The sequence below is a fragment of the Canis lupus genome, chromosome 28 (assembly GCF_011100685.1).
Source record: "Canis lupus familiaris isolate Mischka breed German Shepherd chromosome 28, alternate assembly UU_Cfam_GSD_1.0, whole genome shotgun sequence".
Classification (NCBI taxonomy): Eukaryota; Metazoa; Chordata; class Mammalia; order Carnivora; family Canidae; genus Canis; species Canis lupus.
In genome coordinates, this window is record NC_049249.1 from 15,896,985 (window position 1) to 15,916,606 (window position 19,622).

The following is a 19,622-nucleotide window of genomic DNA, read 5'->3' on the forward strand; positions in this document are numbered from 1 at the left end:
ATCCAAGTTAATAATGACAGTCATTTAAAAAAAAAAAATGGTCCCTAATCATTGTATTGCTGATTACTTTTACTACTCTGACAAACTGTTATCACAACTATAGTGTACCTATATAACTGAAGGATAATATAACCTGTAATATCACAATAAAGAACAATCAGCCTTGTAGCATCTTTCCAATACTGAATTACATGTAAGTTTTATTTGCAAAATTACAAAACTTGTGATTTCTTTAAAAAATCCAAATATCATTTTAAAAAGTCATGAAAAACTGAATGGCCATGAGATGGCTATTAGTATTAATTTGGAGGTTACAATAAAACATTAATCAGTAAGCAAATCTACAAATATGGAATCTATGAATAATGATTATCAACTATATTCTTTTGGGTCCCATTTCTTTCGCTCAATATTATGCCTGTGCGATTAGTCCATGTTGCTGTATATGGTAGTTGTACTTAATTGTATGTATATGCCACAATTTTTTACTCATCCTTTTTTGGACATTTGGGTTGCTTCTAGTTTGTGACTATCATGAATAAAGCTACTATATATATATATATTTTTAAGATTTTGTTTATTTATTAATGAGAGACAGTGAGAGGGAGAGACATAGCCAGAGGGAGAAGCAGGCTCCATGCAGGGAGCCCAATGTGGGACTCAATCCCAGGACACCAGGATCACGCCCTGGGCGGAAGGCAGATGCTCAACCACTGAGCGACCCAGGTGTCCCTAAAGCTACTGTATGTTGTACATATCTTGTGGTGGACATCATATTCATTTCTCCTAGATTTATACTCAGGAGTGGAATTGCTGAGGGAGTAGAGTGTATATATACATGGCTTTAGTAGATACTACCAGCAGAACTCCAAAGTGATTAGATCAGTTCCCACTACCAATGTATATAAATTCTAGTCATTCCACATCCACACCAACACTTATTCTGTGAGTCTTTTTCATTTTAGTCAGTTCTTTTATATTTTGGTAGGTCAGCTTAGTCAAACTGGAACTATATTTCCCAGAATTCCCTTCCCTTTGAGTTAGCCAATAAGATTTGCAAAGTGGAAGGAAGCAGAAGCCATTCTGCTAATAACTGTTAACTCAGGTTATTACAGGGGCCAGATGCCCAGCTAGTTTATACACATTGTTGCTGGTATGCTGGCTCACGTTGTTGGTATAGGGCAGCAGCCAGGCCTGCAACTAACTCCTCTTGCTCCCAAAAGAGCTCCACCCTAAGCCTAAGTTTTGGGCCAAAGATCACCAGCTTTGTCTACAGATCACCCATGTCACTGAATACGGAAATGATGAGACACACATTCCACTTTCTCCTTATAGGTCCCAGTTTATTTTCACTATTCTACACTTTATATCTATCTTTTCTTGCAATTGCTGCCCTGTTGATTTACAATGACTACTAGTCCACAGGCAGTATCTTTCCACACTGCTCTTCACCAGCCCCTACAACGTCTATAATCCCTTATTCCCCAACATTCATATTGATTCTGTCTCCCAAACAGAATCCTAACTTTTAAAACTGGTGAATCCAGGTAAAGCATAGATGGATGTTCACTGTACTAATCCTATGATTTTTCTGAAGGTTTAAAAATTTTCCAAAGTACAAAGATTAATATAATACCTTTGTAACTAGTACTCAAGTTTGTTGAGTATTGACACTTTACCTTGTTTGTTTCAAATCTCTTTTGAAAATAACAAGAATTTTGGAAGTCTCTGGGTTGCTCAGTTGGTTAAGTGTCTGACTCTTGATTTCAGCTCAGGTCATGATTTCAGGGTCTTAAGATCGAGCCCTGCATCAGGCTCTGTGCCAGCACAGAGTCTGCTTGGGATGCCCTCTCTCCCTTGCCCTGCTCTTGTACACTCTAAGTAAGTAAATAAATAAGTAAAATCTTAAAAAAAAAAAAAAAAGAAAAATTTATTATCTTTCTGTCTGAAAAACCAAAGTGTTAACACTCATTAAATCTGAGTGGTGGGTGCAAGGAAACTTGTAGCAAATTAGTAAAAAGAAAACCAAGCAAAAATAAATAAATAAAATTATCCACAATAGACCAGTCCATTAAGGCTGCAGAAATTTCAGCAATAGTTCTTTATAGGTTGGTGGTAAAGCACAATCACAAAAATCACATCAAAATGTACCAATTGTTTGTTTCCTATCAAACAAAATATACATCTTTCCCATGATGCGACAATTCCACTCCTAGTTATTTGTCCAAAATAAGCGAAAGCATATGTTCTCAAAAAACTGGTTTAAAAAGACGACTAGGAAGAGGGAGAAAAAAATTTACTTGTATAGGACTGTTTATAGCTGCTTTATTTGTATTAGCCAAAAACTGGAAATATCCCATATATCTATGAATAGGAAAATGATAAAATATGGCATGTTATACAAAGAAATATTACGCAGCAATAAAAAGCATAAAAGTTGCTACATGCAACTACATGGATAAGTTTCAAAATGTATGCTGAAAGATGCCAGACACAAAAGAGTACATGTTCTATGATTCCACTTACATGACATCCTAGAATAAGTAAAATTAACATATGTTAAATATAGGTGTAAATATTTATGATCTTGGATTAGGCAATGGTTTCTTAGATGGGACACCAAACACGGAAGGAACAAAAGGCAAAACAGATAAAATGGACTTCATTATAATTAAAAACTTTTGTGTTTGAAAGGTCAGCACAAAGGAAATGAAAAGACAACCCACTGAATAGGGGAAATTTTTTTACAAATTGTATACCTGATAGTGGTGGACTAGAATTTAGGATATATGAAGAATTCTTACAACTCAATACTAAAAGACAAAACCCCCAATTTTTAAAAATGGGCCAAGGATCTAAATAGAAATTTTTCAAAAAAAAAAAAAAAAAGAAATTTTTCCAAAGAAGATAAACAAATGGCCAATAATACAGGAAAAGATCCTCAGCATGACTAGTCATCAGGTAAATGAAATCAAAACCACGCGGGACACCTGGGTGGCTCAGTGGTTGAGCATCTGCCTTCAGCTCAGGGCACGATCCTGCAGTCCCGGGATCAAGCCCCACATTGGGTTCCCTGCATGGAACCTGCTTCTTCCTCTCCCTCTGACTCTGTCTGTCTCTCATGAATAAATAAATATTAAAAAAAAAAAAAAAAAAAAAAAGGAATTTTTTTTTGCACACCTGATAGGATGGCTGTAATAAAAAAAAAATAGATAGCAAGTGTTGGCAAGGATCTAGGGAAACTGGAACCCATATACACTGCTGGAGGGATTATAAAATGGTGAAGTTGCTTTGGAAACAGAAACAGTCTTAACAGTTCCTCAAAATGTTAAACACCTAATTACCATATGACCCAGTGATTCCACTCCTAGATGTACACCAATGAGAAGTAAAAATATGTCCATAGAAAACACAGAAATATGAGGAATAAAAGAGCTACCACATAAACCATTTTAAAAAGTGCCTGACACACAGTAAGCATCCAATAAATACTACCTTTACTATTTACAGGACAAGTACGGCTAATAACATTTCTTTCATTAAATAACTTTCCTGTTAGGCATAAGCATGATAAAGTCTAAGACCAACCTGCATTGCTGCATCACCGATTGCACGACGGATTTCCCTTAGAGTTTGATACTGCTCCAACAAGTGATCACCACAGATGATATCTACCTATGGGCAAGTAAGAGTATCAAATTGCTTTCCTGCTTCAAAAAATCATATGAAAAAATTAAGGAAAAACCCAACATAATTACTCCCAGACTAGATTTTGCTATTTTATGTTAGAATGATAAAACACCCTCAAGACAGATTTTAGAAACTTGCTACAAAAATAAAGCAAAATGGAAGGAGCATTAGGAGACATTGAAGGACAATAGCATAGTACAGCAGATACTCAAAATGACTTCCTTGAATCTCTGAGAACAAGTAAAGTCACACTTGATATATTCAGCATCAAGGTACAGTTTTTTTAAGTTCCATGATAAAATGATTAAAAGGGTATATAATACTTAAAAAGCCATTCTTTAGTTATTTGGATAATTCTCTTATAAGGAACATCTCATTTTCCAACAATGCAGAGCCTAACCCTGACATAAAGTACACACTAAGGGAACTGTTTTATGGATGCAACATCTTAAGATCTTAAGTATCTTTAGTAACCTCAAAGCTCTAAAATATATCTACTTTTACAGCGGGATGCTCTAGAAATAATGACGTATACAATGTATATAACAAGTTATATACTATATGGTAGTCAGATTCCAGTATACCTACTTGCTAAGACAGGAATGCAAATCTTCAATCTTTGTCTTGCAATGGGTGCTCCTTTCCCATTGCCTTAAAATGGGGTCAAGTCCTTGATGTCTTATTAATATTAATATAGATCCCTTCATTGGCTACATCTCCTATGTCCTTGTTTAGTTTATAACATGACATTTCTTCTTGTTCTCTAACCCAGAATAGAATATCACTTCTGACTCTTGTATTTCTCCTTTCCCTTTCTTCTTACATGCAAAGTTACCAACTCCTATGGTTTCTTTTCTTATAATACCCCTTAGAGTTCATATCATCCTTTCAGCTGCTGCCCTTAGGCTTAAAGCAGAAACCACACCACCTCCTAACCACATTTCCTACTTTCAAATTCTGTTTACTCTAAAAACCCAACACACTGCCAACATGTTAATCTCCCTAAAACCATAGGCATGGATGGGGAAGAATAGTGAAAGCAGTTGCATTTCACTGAGAAGCTACTATGTCCACCATATGTTATACTACGTATTCAACATATGGGATCTCATCTAATCTTCACATTCTTGTGAGCTAGGTATTATAATTCCCATTTTACAGAAAGGAATACTAAAAGGTTAAAACATTTAACTTTCCTAAGGTCACAAAGCTAGTAACTACCAAAGTCCAGATCTAAACCCAGGTCTGTCTCCACGACTATCTTTCTCCAAAGCCTAAGTACATGTCAGGGGTTGGCAAACCTTTCCCATAAAATGTTAGACAGTAAGGATGGCTTCTGGATCTCTGTCATATCTACTCAATCTGCCACTACCGCATGAAAACAGCTTTAGTATGGCTGTGTTCCACTGAAATTTTATTTATAAAAACAGATGGTAAGCTAGATTTGGCCCATAGGTCATAATTTGTCAACACCCACGCTATCTCATAATGCATAAACTCTGATTAGTACCACCTTTTGTGTTTCACACTTGCTAGTTTCAAAATTGGCAGAGCAATACTTGTTTGCAAAATGGCTTAAAAGCAATGGTAGCGTACCTTGTGCAAAGAATTTAGATCCATGAAAAATTAAAGAATTAGGAAACTATCACTACATTTTGATTTAATATTCAGCAATCCAAGGGCCATCACTCTTCCTGAACTTCACCACATAGTATACATTTATGGTTTGGTTACTACATTTTTCAACTTAATCTTAACCCCCAGAAGGTGGCCAGTTACTAACATTTTGATGTATATGGCCCTAAATGCTATGTGTGCATGTGGGTTTTTTGGTTTTGTTTTGTTTTTAAATGGGATTATACCACATAAATTGTTCTACAAGTTATTTAAAAAACAAAAAAAAACCTTAATATACCATGGACATCTTTGAAGTACACAGGTCTAATAGCTATAGTGTTCCATTTTATGAATATATCATAATTTATGTCCCCATCCCCTTAATAAACATTTAAATTGCTTTCAATTTTACATACTCATTTTTAAAAGTCACATGATTACAAATATTTCATGAATCATCACATTCAAACAGAGTCACATCTGAAGTTTCCACAAACATAACCCACATATTTGGTAGTTTGCTAGATGGACTCACAAAACACAGCAAGGACACATGGCCAGATCAGTAAGGGAAAAAGACGTAGATGGAATCTGGACAAGTCCACGCACTAGCTTCCTATGCACACATACTCTCCTCAAATCAGGAAAAGACACACCCACAGTACTCCTTTTCCTAGCACTGGAAATGCAGCCAACTTGTACAATGTTTCTATCCAGGGAAGCCCATTTGAAGATCAGAGTAGATTTTTACTGAGGGCTGTTCATGTTGGCATTCTCTGCCTAGCAACTACTAAATTCCAAACTCCCAGAAGGAAAGCTGGTATTTAGCACAGACCTACTGTTTATATAGTCTAGGCATAGTATTAACACCCTTATCGGTTAGGGAACTATTCCCTATTTTCCTATTATTGTAGGAAACTTTTTGCAACCCAAGTTCCTAGATGCTAGGCAAGGGCTAACCTTGTGAGCAGGCCCTTCTAAAGACAGCAACCTCAAGTCAGCTTTATTAACTTTTTTCTGTATAATCTTTCTACCCTCTGGAGTATCAAGTTTCAGATAGAAAGGACAACTATAATATTTCTTGATCTCAGAGCAGAAATCAGAATGTGAGGGGATCCCTGGGTGGCTCAGTGGTTTAGCGTCTGCCTTTAGCCCAGGGCATGATTCTGGAGTCCTGGGATCGAGTCCCACATCAGGCTCCCTGAATGGAGCCTGCTTCTCCCTCTGCCTATGTCTCTGCCTCTCTCTCTGTGTCTCTCATGAATAAATAAATAAAATATTAAAAAGAAAAGAAGAAAAGAAGAAAAGAAGGAAAGAAGAAAAGGAAAGAAGGAAAGAAAGAAGGAAAGAAAGAAAGAAAAGAAAGAAAAGAAAAGAAAGAAAAGAAAGAAAAGAAAGAAAAGAAAGAAAGAAAGAAAGAAAGAAAGAAAGAAAGAAAGAAAGAAAGAAAGAAAGAAAGAAAGAAAGAAAGAAAGAAGAAAGAAAGAAGTCAGAATATGAGGATAGTCTTAAGGCAAGAAAAACCTGTATCATTTTATTTTATTTTATTTTTTACAAGCAAAATCACACTAGATTCCAAGATAGGATATTTCATTGAATGAGCTAGTACCACATTTGTTCATACATATTCTTTTCTTTGATAGAAAGTTATTTTTTCTTTGGCAATTCCTATCTACTCTTCAAGTCTGTTCATTGGCTCCTCCAGATTTAAATCATTTACCCTTGTGCTCTTCTTGTACTCACCATATCCTATTGTCATTCAGTTGTTTTCTTGTGTATCTTTTCCACACAACTGAGTCCCTGGGTGGCATGAATTTTCTGTCTCATCTTTGTATCTTTTTCTTTTCTTTTTAACGATTTTAAAAGATCGTTAAAGATTTCTTTAAAATCTTTTCTTTTTAAAGATTTTATTTATTCATGAGAGACACAGAGAAATAGGCAAAGACATAGGTAGAGGGAAAAGCAGGCTCCTAGCAGGGAGCCCGATGTGGGACTCGATCCCGGGACTCCAGGGTCATGCCCTGAGCTGAAGGCAGAGACGTTTAATGGCTGAGCCACCCAGGTGTCCCTTTCTCTGTACTCTTAAGTCCAAGGATATAGATCCTCAATTTAATATCAATAGGTAATAAGTAAATGGTAGGGTCAAGCCTTATGATACATTAGAGTCTGTTTAAAAATTGATTTAGGGGATCCCTGGGTGGCGCAGAGGTTTGGCGCCTGCCTTTGGCCCAGGGCGCGATCCTGGAGACCCGGGATCGAATCCCATATCGGGCTCCTGGTGCATGGAGCCTGCTTCTCCCTCTGCCTATGTCTCTGCGCCTCTCTCTCTCTCTCTGTGTGACTATCATAAATAAATAAAAATTAAAAAAAAATTGACTTAGAAACAATTTTATAGTAAGGTTAAAGTCATATACTAAATAAATAATAAAAATAACCTATCTTTTTAAAATAGAATTAATTATTCTATTAATAAGAGAAGAGAGAGAGAGAAAGAGAGGCAGAGACAGGCAGAGAGAGAAGCAGGCACCATGCAAGGAGCCTGATGTGGAACTCGATCCCGGGTCTCCAGGATCACGCCCTGGGCTGAAGGCAGGCACTAAGTCGCTGAGCCACCCAGGCATCCTGTCACAAATAACTTTAAAGCTAGTTTATCATTTAACAGTCCCGTAGTAATCATTCATTCCTGCTAGTAAATAACCATAAATGAAGGTCACGTATCTGTAGACAAAGCACACATTTCCTACTTGAGAATAACTAGTTTAAAGAAGGTCGGTGGGCAACCCAGGTGGCTCAGCGGTTTAGCACCGCCTTCGGCCCAGGGCCTGATCCTGGAGACCCGGGATCGAGTTCCACATCAGGCTCTTTGCATGGTGCCTGCTTCTCTCTCTCCTCTGTATATTCTCAGAAATAAATAAATAAAATCTTAAAAAAAAAAAAAAAAGGTTGGCATAGCAGGCTCAAGTGACTGGGTTCGCCCATTTTATTTTGATTAGTGGTTAACTAGCTCAATGTTCTGCTCATGTTAGAAGTTAACTGTTGTTTATTCTCTTTTGGATTTAGAAGGTCTAAACAATTTTAGTCACAATATCTGCATATTTGATAATCCTCTGTTTCACTATTTCAACGTGTTGTTGAAACAGTAATTTATGAGTGTTACCAGCTATATATTACCTGAATAGGAAAGAAATATTTACCTAGAGAGCCAAGAGCTGACAGAGAAAATTAAATGTTAAAACAGATTTTATGTAATTTTATTCTTAAATGCTAAAAGCCTTGAAGTCTTTTTTTTTTTTTTTTTTTTAAGATTTTGTTTATTTATTCATGAGAGATACACAGAGAGAGGCAGAGATATAGGCAGAGTCTCCCTCTCATCCTGGAGAGAATCTTAAGCAGGCTCCATGCCCATTGTGTGGGCTCAAGCACAGCGCAGGGCTTGATCCACAACCCTGAGATGATGACTTGAGCTAAAATCAAGAGTCTGATGCTTAACCAACTGATCCACCCAGGTGCCCTGCAACTACTACCTTTCTTAAAACACCAATGTAAAACTTATAAATGTGTTTTGATCAGTACCTAGCCACAGAACTATATCCTAAGAAAATCCTATTGGGTGGCACTTCTTAGTTCTTCTATATAATCAGGTACAAGTCTTCTGACTTCTATTTTTAGAAACAGATTATGGGATCACTCACAATTCTTTGTCCAGAGGTCTCTAAGCAGCTACCGATTTGTAACCAAAAGACTAGGAGTAACCTCAGGTAAACTATGGCTACAAGGTGACAGATAAATCATTCCAGCTTTTAGTTGCCATGAGATATAGCCAGCATTGCCAAACTCAGTTAAGAGTAGTCACTGTTCCCTGGATTAGATATATATTTAGTATCCACAAATACAAGTACTAAAAACACTACCAAAATTTCAGCCAACTTTAAAATATCAGTTAGCGAAATTCCTGGGTGGCTCAGCGGTTAAGCGCCTGCCCTCGGCCCAAGGCGTGATTCTGGGGTCTCGGGATAGAGTCCTGCATCGGGCTCCCTACATGGAGCCTGCTTCTCCCTCTGCCTGTGTCTCTCATGAATAAATAAAATCTTTAAAAAATAAAATATCAGTTACTTAATAGTAAATAGGTGTTATAAAATTATTTTATGAAATTTTACTAGTGATGGAGAATAATAAAACCCCACTTAAAATTTATGGAATGAAAAAGCAAAACCATACAGATGTGCATTTTCACTGGTGCACATTCTGTTATGTTCAACAGTACATGAGGTTTGAGTTTCCACCTTACAACAAGAACAAATTATATAGCTAGAATGGGAGATCTTTTCTAATGCTCAAAAAATAAATAGGGCTTATATTAGATAGCTATTTTACTTTCCTAGGTTTCTTGGAGGTAACTTGTTATAAATGCAAAGATGTCCTCTGAAAAGAGGTGGATGGGTAATAAATAATCTGTTACATTACTATCAAAGAGGGGGAACTGAGGCTTTTTTTTTTTTTTAAGATTTTGTTTATTTATCAGCTCTTCTCTGACACAGGTGATAATCAGTGGCAGCAAGAAGCAGAGAGTAAGTCAAATGTGATTAAAATGGGGCTGGAGGGGCACCATGGTTTAGTCAGTTAAGTGTCTGCCTTCAGCTCAGGTCATGATTTCAGGGTCCTGGGATGGAGCCCCATGTAGGGCTCCCTGCTCAGTGGGGAGCCTGCTTCTCCCTCTCCTCTGCTGTTTCCCCTGCTTGTGCTTGAGCTCTCTCTCTCTCTCAAATAAAATCTTAAAAAAAAAAAAAGTGGGGCTGGAATCACTGTGTACCAATATTTAATTTGTATTTACAATATCTACATATCATAAAAACCACATCATGAAATCCTAGAGACAGTTCTTACTTCAATACACTAAAGGTAATCTCTCAACTTCATCTGTCCTTTTACATACATGTACACTACCTGACAAGCTGGATCAAGGCCCATTTTTCTTCTGAGGAATTTTTCTACATGCCCAATAGTTGCTTCTCCCGAAACTCGGACAAACTTCTTTTCCAAGGGCTACAAAAATAAACATATATAAATCTTTTCAGAATAAATATGCATAAAATGTATAAATCATAGAGCAAATTTTATAGAAAAGATGTTCAACAGATTTATGAGAAAAACTACTATGAAATTTGAGATGATTTATTTATCAAAGAAAAAAAGAATTTCTGCTTAGCTTCCCCTCTCTGAAAAGTACATCAACAATTTTTTTAATCGAAAGGCTAACTGGCTTATTTTAATATTTCATCAAAAATAAAACTTAGAAAAAATTTTAAAAAATAAAACTTAGAATAAGATTTATTGACAGAAAGAGAATACCTAAGACTAAATTATCTCTAAAACAATCTAGTTTCTTCAACAAAAAAACTGAAAGAAAAAAAAAAGAACAAGATAAAAGAGGAACTTCCAGACTAAAAAAGACATAAGGAATATAAATAAGAGATATATCAACCCATTACAATGTATGGATCTTATTTGGGTCCTGATTTAAACAAACCTATAGAATAATTTTTGTGAGCTAATCTAGGAAACTTAAATAGCATGTGGATATTTGATTAAGGAATTACTGTTCTTTTTTTTTTTAAGATTTTATTTATTTATTCATGAGAGACACAGAGAGAGAGAGAGAGGGAAGCAGAGACACAGGCAGAGGGAGAAGCAGGCTCCATGCAGGGAACCTGACATGGGACTCAATCCCGGGTCTCCAGGATCACACCCTGGGCTGAAGGCGGCGCTAAACCACTGAGCCACCTGGGCTGCCCTTACTGTTCATTTTTAAAACTGTAATATCATTATCATGTCTGTAAAAAGTCCTTATCTTTTAGAAACAAATCCAATTATTTAGTGACAAAAATGATACAGTCTGGGATTTGCTTTAAAATTATGAGAAGTGGTGAAGATAATACATGAAATGAGATTGGCCATGAGATTTTTTTTTTAAGATTTTATTTATTTATTCATGAGAGACAGACACAGAGAGAGAGCGCAGAGTGTGTACGCAGGCAGAGGGAGAAGCAGGCTTCATGCAAGGAGCCCGATATGGGACTCGATCCTGGTTCTCCAGGATCACACCCTGGGCTGCAGGCGGCGCTAAACCGCTGCACCACCAGGGCTGCCCTGGCCATGAGTTTATAATTACTGAAGCAGAGTAGTATTCATGGGCATTCATTTTACTACTGTCTACTTTTGTAGGAGTCCAAAATTTTCCATAATAAAGAGTTTTCATTCATTCATTTATTTTTAAAGATTTTATTTATTTCTTCATGAGAATACACAGAGAGGAGGGGGGGAGGGAGGGAGGGAGAGAGGGAGAGAGGGGGAGGGAGAGAGAGAGAGAGAGAGAGAGAGAGAGGCAGAGGGAGAAGCAGGCTCCATGCAGGAAGCCCGATGTGGGACTCGATCCCGGGTCTCCAGGATCACGCCCCGGGCTGAAGGCAGCGCTAAACCGCTGAGCCCCCGGGCTGCCCAAGAGTTTTCTTTTTTAAATGCAAGATAAAAAGATTAACATTTAGACATATGTGGCTAGATTCTGATCCAGTGGTCTAAGGTGATAGGTGGAGAGGCCACAGGGTTTTAAAGCAGAAACTAATGCTTAGCCATCTACTGTGTCCAAGACTATTTTAAGGATGCACTATCTTAATACATATGAAAAGCTGAAGTAATCAGAACTAAAAGGGTAACTTTTAGGAAAATATGAGCAGTGTTTTTCAACACTGAAAGAGAGGGATCCCAGAGGACCCAGACAGGTTAGGCAAACACTTGTTCCATGTATTAGCACTCAGCTTTCTTACCTGTGGTTTGGTTTCTTAAGATCGTTCCTTAATAAGAAAACTGTCTCCTATTACCATTGTGTAGCAGGTAACAATAAGTGTTAATTAAGTGCAGGCTATTCCAGAAACAGACTTCCTGGCTAAAAGTCTTTGGGTTCTGCTATTTTCTAGCTATAAGTCTTTGGACAAGTTGCTGAATCTTTAAAGCTGTCCCCATTTGTAAGAGATAAAAATAGCACCTACTAAACCTCATAGATTTATCAAGAGGAAAATGAGTTAATATATGTAGATAACTATTAACAATTCCTGGCACATAGTTACTACTGGTGTATTGTGACCATTTTACTCTCTATATAAAAGAATTTGACTCTTACAGAGTGCCTAATTGTCACCATGGGATACTGATATAATCTAAACAAAAAAATGGCAACGTTTCATATTCTTTTAATGTAGGTACAGGAGTCATCTCACAAAGCTAAGGCAGTCTCACTGAGAAGGTACTAACTGCTAACCCCAGGTGCAGTCCCCAAGAGAATACCTCACTGTAGGTGACAATGCCTGATTAGCATGCAAATCCCATTAAGTACCTTAAGAAGCTGCTATTCTGAATTATCTAGCTATGCCTGTCTGGCAACCAGTGCATTTCTGAAAGTTAATTTCCTGGGTTTACCTCAGGTATACCAGCAGAGGACAGTCCAGTTTCCCTTATTTCTAAATTCTTGGTGAGTACCTTACTCCAGGTGTTTGTTAAAATTAATCCAACTTAGCTAAAGTTATAAATACTGTACTTTTAAAATCATCCAGAACAGAATTGTAAGATCTGCCAATATCTGAAAGAAAAAAAAATTAGTTTTGGCTTTCAAAGCTAGGCTAACCTTAGTTATGTGGCTAACCTTAGTCCTCATGCCCCTGGTTCACATCTTAACTGGATTTTTCCTCCATATAATTCACATGCGGTTTTTAAGAAAACAATTTGTTGGTTTTTTTTTTGTTTTTTTCCTTTCATTTAAAGCTCTAAAGTCAGTTCTCACCTACATAGTCAACTCATTATTTTTTCTGCTACAACCTCATAGCCTCCTACCATTTGCAAATAAACAGGAAGAAACAAATCCACAGAATTACATTTCACTGAAATTAAACACAGCGGTCTTCCCTACCATCTATAACATAAAAGGTCAATTCAATAAGAAAGTTGAAGAAGCTAGTTTAAGATCTGTAGGGAGATTTTAAAAGACATTTGGTCATTTTCTTGCTTTAGATAATGTATACCACTAAAAAAGATCCTTTAAAAAGATGATATAAAAAAAAGATGGTATCAACTCATAATTATATTTTACCTTGAAAAAAATTCTAAAACAAAAAATTAAAAAAAAAAAAAGAAAAAAGAAAAAAATTCTGATCTCTGTCAACAGGGCTAGAAACAATTATGAACCCAGAAGCTAAATGAACCCTTGGCAGCCAGATTTTGATTTTTAAAAACCACAAAAAGAAACTAGGATACTTTGGAGAAAGGACTAATTCCATGTCTGGGGGACAACAGATGTACAGGTTGAACATGAACATCCTGTCATATCAGATAGCGAGAAAGTATCACACACTGTGATACCTATGAAGGAAAATTTGAACTTCAATAAAGAAAACTGAAATGGCATTCAATCACAAATATGTTTAAATTAATGAGTTCATATTAAAGTAAAAACAACAAAACCTGTTTAGTCATGAATGGAGTATACTAATGAACCAACTCATTACTCTGAACTTGGTAAGTAAAGGGAAAGAACCAAGCATTTATCCTGCTTTTCCTATATAAACTACACCACTAGCTAAACAAATAGACAAAGTGAAGTTTCTCTTTATAGAACTATTTCACTAATAAAAGAAGGAATGAGGGATGCCTGGGTGGCTGGCTCAGTGGTTGAGCATCTGCCTTCAGCTCAGGCCCAGACCGAGTGCCACATCCGGCTCCCAGAAGAGCCTGCTTCGCCCTTGCCTTTATCTCTGCCTTTCTTTCTTTGTCTCTCATGAATAAATAAAATCTTTAAAGAAAAAAATAAATAAATGAAGGAATGATAGTGGCACCTGGCTGGCTCAGTTGGAGCATGCAACTCTTGATCTTGGGGTTGTAAGTTCAAGCTCCACATTGGGTGTAGAGATTACTTAAAAATAAAATCTTAAAAAAAAAAAAAAAAAAGAGAAGGAATGATAGCATCATTTTCCAAACCCTAAGTTAATGGGCTTAACCACTGAGCACCAACAGATGCTAACATTATAAAAAGGCCCAGACAACCAGACATCATGTATCTCTAGATGGAAAGAAACACCACCACCTATGAAGTAGTCTTGTTCCCTCAAATCAAACCTGTCTGATCAACACTCAGACTTAACTACCAGTTCATTGGAAAGACAGAAACAGAAAAACATGTTATACTACATCAATGCAACATCAAAACCTAATCTGTAGAAAACTATAGGATGAATGACTCAGTTATATCAACGATGAATTGAAAGAAAAAAGAAATGGAAAACCTACAGATGTGAAGACATATCAACCAATCACAACATGTGAACTTTATCTGGATCCTGATTTAACTTAAAAAACTGTAAGATAGTACTGTGAAGACCCAGATACCTTTCACCTAGTTTATGAACTGTTAATATATACCATTATCTAAATAGCCCAAATTCTTTTGTAAGTTGTCCTAATATCCTTTATAAATTGTTCTTTTGCCAATGAAGGTTCACACATTGCATTTTATTGTCATCTTTCTGTAATCTCTAATCTAGAATAGCTCTGCCATTTTATTATCTCTTATGACACTGACACGTTGTAACTTTTTTTGGTATAACACATGGTAATTAAAAAAAAAGACTCTTTTAAGAATACTGAAATATTTACAAATGAAGTGGCAAAATGCTGGGGATTTGTTTTAGAATACTACTAGAAGGGAAGTGGACAAAGGTATAGAAGAAATTATGGGATCCCTGGGTGGCGCAGCGGTTTAGCGCCTGCCTTTGGCCCAGGGCGCGATCCTGGAGACCCGGGATCGAATCCCACGTCAGGCTCCCGGTGTATGGAGCCTGCTTCTCCCTCTGCCTATGTCTCTGCCTCTCTTGCTCTCTCTGTGTGACTATCATAAATAAATAAAAATTAAAAAAAAAAAAAAAAGAAATTAAATTGGCCATTAGTTAACTGGTAAAGCTGAGTGGTGGGCACAGGAAAGTTCTATTGTTCCTACTATGTTTAAAAATGTTCATAATTAGGGACGCCTAATGTTCATAATTAGGCTCAGCAGTTGAGGACCTGCCTTCGGCTCAGGGCGTGATCCTGGGGTACAGGATCAAGTCCCACATCGGGCTCCCTGCATGGAGCCTACTTCTCCCTCTGTTTCTGCCTCTCTCTCTCTGTGTCTCTCATGAATAATAAAATCTTTAAAAAAATAAAAATTAATTATAAAAATAATTAATGAGGAGCCTGAGTGGCTCAGCGGGTTAAGCATCTAACTCTTGATTTTTGCTCAGATCATGATTGCAGGGTGGGGCCTGCTTAGGAGTCTCTCTCTCCCTCTGCCCACCCCTCCTTGATCACTCTTCCTCCTAAAAAAAAAAAAAAAAAATTGCAATTAAAAGCTTAAAAAGATGACTCGGGAAAAATTATCTGGACTATATTACTGCCTAGTGAAATATTCTGAAATTGAATGTAGCAAATAGGGCTTATAACTTTCAGGCTACAGGTCTACATGGTAAAAAGTTTAACAACCAGGCAGGCATACCTAGATACACATATTTATTTAAGCTCAAAAATAAGATATAAAAACAGCTTTATAAGTAGCAAAGAATACTGAACAATAATATCAAAAGCTGAAACCAGAACTCTGTTCTGGTCATCACAAAATGCAGAATTAGGGACGCCTGGGTGGCTCAGCGGTTGAGCGTCTGCCTTTGGCTCAGGATGTAATCCCAGAGTCCCAGGATTGAGTTCCCTATCAGGCTTCCTGCATGGAGCCTGCTTCTTTCTCAGCCTGTGTCTCTGCCTCTCTCTCTGTGTCTCTCATGAATAAATAAAATCTTAAAACAAAAACAAAAACAGAATTAATAGGATCATTTGTTTCTAAAACAGATTCATCAACTTTCACAGACATAAAGCCTTCAAATTAACATCTGTATCATCAATTAAAACTGAAAACTTGGGCAGCCCCGGTGGCGCAGCGGTTAAGCGCCGCCTGCAGTCCAGGGTGTGATCCTGGAGACCTGGGATCGAGTCCCACGTCAGGCTCCCTGCATGAAGCCTGCTTCTCCCTCTAACTGTGTCTCTGCGTCTCTCTCTCTAGCTGTGTCTCTATGAATAAATAAAATAAAAAAAAATAAAATGAACAATATATGGAAAGAAAAATTAAAAAAAAAAAAACTGAAAACTTAATGTCTCAAAACTATGAGAAGTTAGTATAATCAAATTCCTATATAGCTATCACTTAGCTTTATCAACTCAAGGCCAATCTGGTTTTAAATATACCATACCCACTTCCTACTGCAACTACTTCCTGGCCCCGACTCTCCAGATTTGTTTTGAAGTAAACCCAGACATATCATTTCATTTGTAAGTACTTCAGTATGTATCCCTAAAAGATAAGCACTTTTCTAAAAAAGCGCAATACCATTATCATTCTTTAAATTGGTATCAGAAAATATCCAGTAAGTGTTCAAATTTCACCAACTGTCTTAATTTTCTTACCCAGCAGGAAATGATTTTGTTTCTAGAGCTGTCATTAAAGAGAATAAAAATGAAGATTTCATGAAAAAAAATATAAATATGAACTCAAACTAAAATTCTAATTTTTGCATGTATTATTTGTACCAGAGATATTTTTGTACTTTCACAATATATACACTAAATATATACTCTATTCAAAGTTCCCATTGGGGGTTGCCTGGGTGGCTCAGTCAGTTAAGCATCCCCTGCCTACTCAGCAGGGAGCCTGCTTTTCCCTCTCTCTCCCCTGCTTGTGCTCTCTATGTGTTGAGAGATCAAAAAAATAAATAAAATCGTAAAAAATAAGCCAAAAAAAACCCCAAAGTTCCCATTGGATCTTGGCTTACCTTTTTTTTTTCTTTTTTTTTTTTTAGGTTTTATTTATTTATTCATGAGAGACACACAGAGAGAGGCAGAGACATAGGCAGAGGGAGAAGCAGGCTCCATGTAGGGAGCCCAATGTGGCACTTGATCCTGGGACTCCAGGATCATGCCCTGGGCCAAAGGCAGATGCCCAACCGCTGAGCCACCCAGGCTTCCCGGCTTAGTTACTTTTTAAAAATTTAACAGCTTTATTGAGATACAATTCATAGAACATTAAATTCACCATTTTATTTATTTATTTATTTATTTTTTTTTTAAATTCACCATTTTAAAGTATACAATTCAGTGGTTTTTACTTTACAGAGTTGTGCAACTCATCACCACTGTCTAATTTCAGAACAATTTCATCACCCAGAAAGGAATCCCATGCCAATTAGCAGTCACTTCCAATTTCCCCTTCTCCCCCAAGACTCTGGCAACCACCAATCTATAATATTTCATGCTTCTATGAATTTCTCTGCTCTAGACATTTCACATAAATGGAATCCTGCATTATGTGAACTTTTGTGCCTGTTTTCATTTAATATTTCAAAATATTTTATCCGTGTTGTAGCACTTATCAGTACTCCTTTTTATTATCAAACAGCACTCCATTGTGTGGATATATCATATTGTGTTTATCCATTTACCAGTTGATGTATATTTGCGTTGTTTCCAATTTGGGGTTATTTTCTCATAAATTTTTTAGTTTATTTTCCAAATCAAATCCAAATAAACTCCATACATTGTAGCTATGTCCCTTGAGACTTTTTGATTAATGTGTTATTTATGTTTCCTCTTCATTTCTCCCTTTTATTCTCAAGAAACACAATTGTTTGTGCTATAGTTTTCCACTGCCTAGATCTGGCTTATTATATTCCTATAGTATCATTTAACATGTTCCTTTGTCTCCTGAATTTCTTGTAAATTAGTGATTAAATCTAGGAATGTGACCAGCCTCACATTTGTTTGTTTTGGCAAGAATACTTCACAGGTGGTACTGTCATCATATTTTTCAAATGTGTGATGACTGAAACTATATAAATGTTCCAGGTCCATATCATGCTTTTGTGGAAGCAATAGGCTAATATTTCAACTTAATTTCTAGTTCTTTCGTCATGAAGTTTTTATACTGTTGGTTTGTGTGGCTACAATAGGTCATTGGATAAACATCTTTGGCAAACTATAGGAGCATGACACTGTACTTGTCCCATACAGAAACTTCTGTCACTTTCCCACCGACGATACTACTACAAAAGAACTTCCTAAAGTTAATCACCATAAATCTGATATTTTACAACTTAAAATAAGTTCAAAGTTACCAAACTTAACACTGCATTTCCTCCATCACACTGATCTCTGGGAAACATCTATAATATACTTCATCCACAGAAGTACTCATCTATTCCTACGCTTTAATTCATGTCTCTAAGCTAATGTATTCATAAAACAGTATACCCAATCAGGTATAATCCGCCCAAAGTAGTAGTACAGACTTCGAAAGTCACTAAAAATCTAAACAGATCAGGGACGCCTAGGTGGCTCAGCAATTGAGTGTCTGCCTTCAGCTCAGGGCATGATCCTGGGGTCTTGGATCAAGTCCCACATCGGACTCCTTGCAGGGAGGCTGTTTCTCCCTCTGCCTATGTCTCTGCCTCTCTCTCAAGAATAAACAAACAAACAAAAAACAACAAAAAAACAAACTAAGCTTATCAAAGTCAGCGATTTCCTATATATTTGCTATCCTGAGGACTATAAGGCCTGATTTTAGCCCTTTTTTAAAAATTACCTTTTTTAAAAAAGTTACCTTTTCAAAAAAAAAAAAAAAAGGAAAAAAGGAAAAGTCACCTTTCCCTGCATGACTCATACTATAGGAGCAACACTGTGTACAATGGGACCTGTGATAATAGAGCCTTTAAGACAACTCTGAACTTAAGTATATTACAAAGGAGTTCGTTCTTATCTCCAAAATTTCAGTAAATAATTGAAGTAACAAGTTAGGGCAGGTTACCTTGAGCCCAAAATGCAAATACAAATTTAAGCTCATATTTAACTCTGAATGCCAACTATGCAAAAAATGCTTTGAAATATTTTTAAAGTCACCAAATTAACATAGTATTTGGTTTTAGAGTTTTAAAATTTTCTCACTTGTTTCCTTAAACCCCTGTACTGAATTAATAACAAATCCCTACTTAATAACTCTTCTCTCATAAACTTATTATGAAAGCATTACTCAATGTACTACTTCACACTTTTACAATTTTTATTTACAAAACTCTACCATAATTGAAAACAATCTCCACATGATTGCTAGTCTGACTCTTAAATTGTGTACTACAGGGTCCTCCTGTGAAGTAAATGAAAATAAAATACCTTAAAATGTCCCGTGCCTTCATTAGCACTGA

The 19,622-nt window shown here is 36.6% G+C and overlaps 1 protein-coding gene across 3 annotated transcripts in view; it reads right to left on the reverse strand.

Moving 5' to 3' along the window:
• Positions 1-19,622, reverse strand: part of PCGF6 (polycomb group ring finger 6) — a 35,475-nt gene that overhangs the window by 7,615 nt on the left and 8,238 nt on the right. Inside the window, exons 7-9 of one of the 3 annotated variants that reach the window (XM_038578684.1) lie at positions 19,591-19,618; positions 10,252-10,350; positions 3,589-3,671 (exon numbers count right to left, since the gene is read on the reverse strand). In XM_038578684.1, coding sequence (XP_038434612.1) covers positions 3,627-3,671; positions 10,252-10,350; positions 19,591-19,618 — 172 coding nt within the window. In that variant the 3' untranslated portion in view covers positions 3,589-3,626. Of the gene's footprint in view, positions 1-3,588; positions 3,676-10,251; positions 10,351-19,590; positions 19,619-19,622 lie in introns of all 3 variants that reach the window. The other 2 variants (XM_038578681.1, XM_038578683.1) reach the window with 2 other exon arrangements.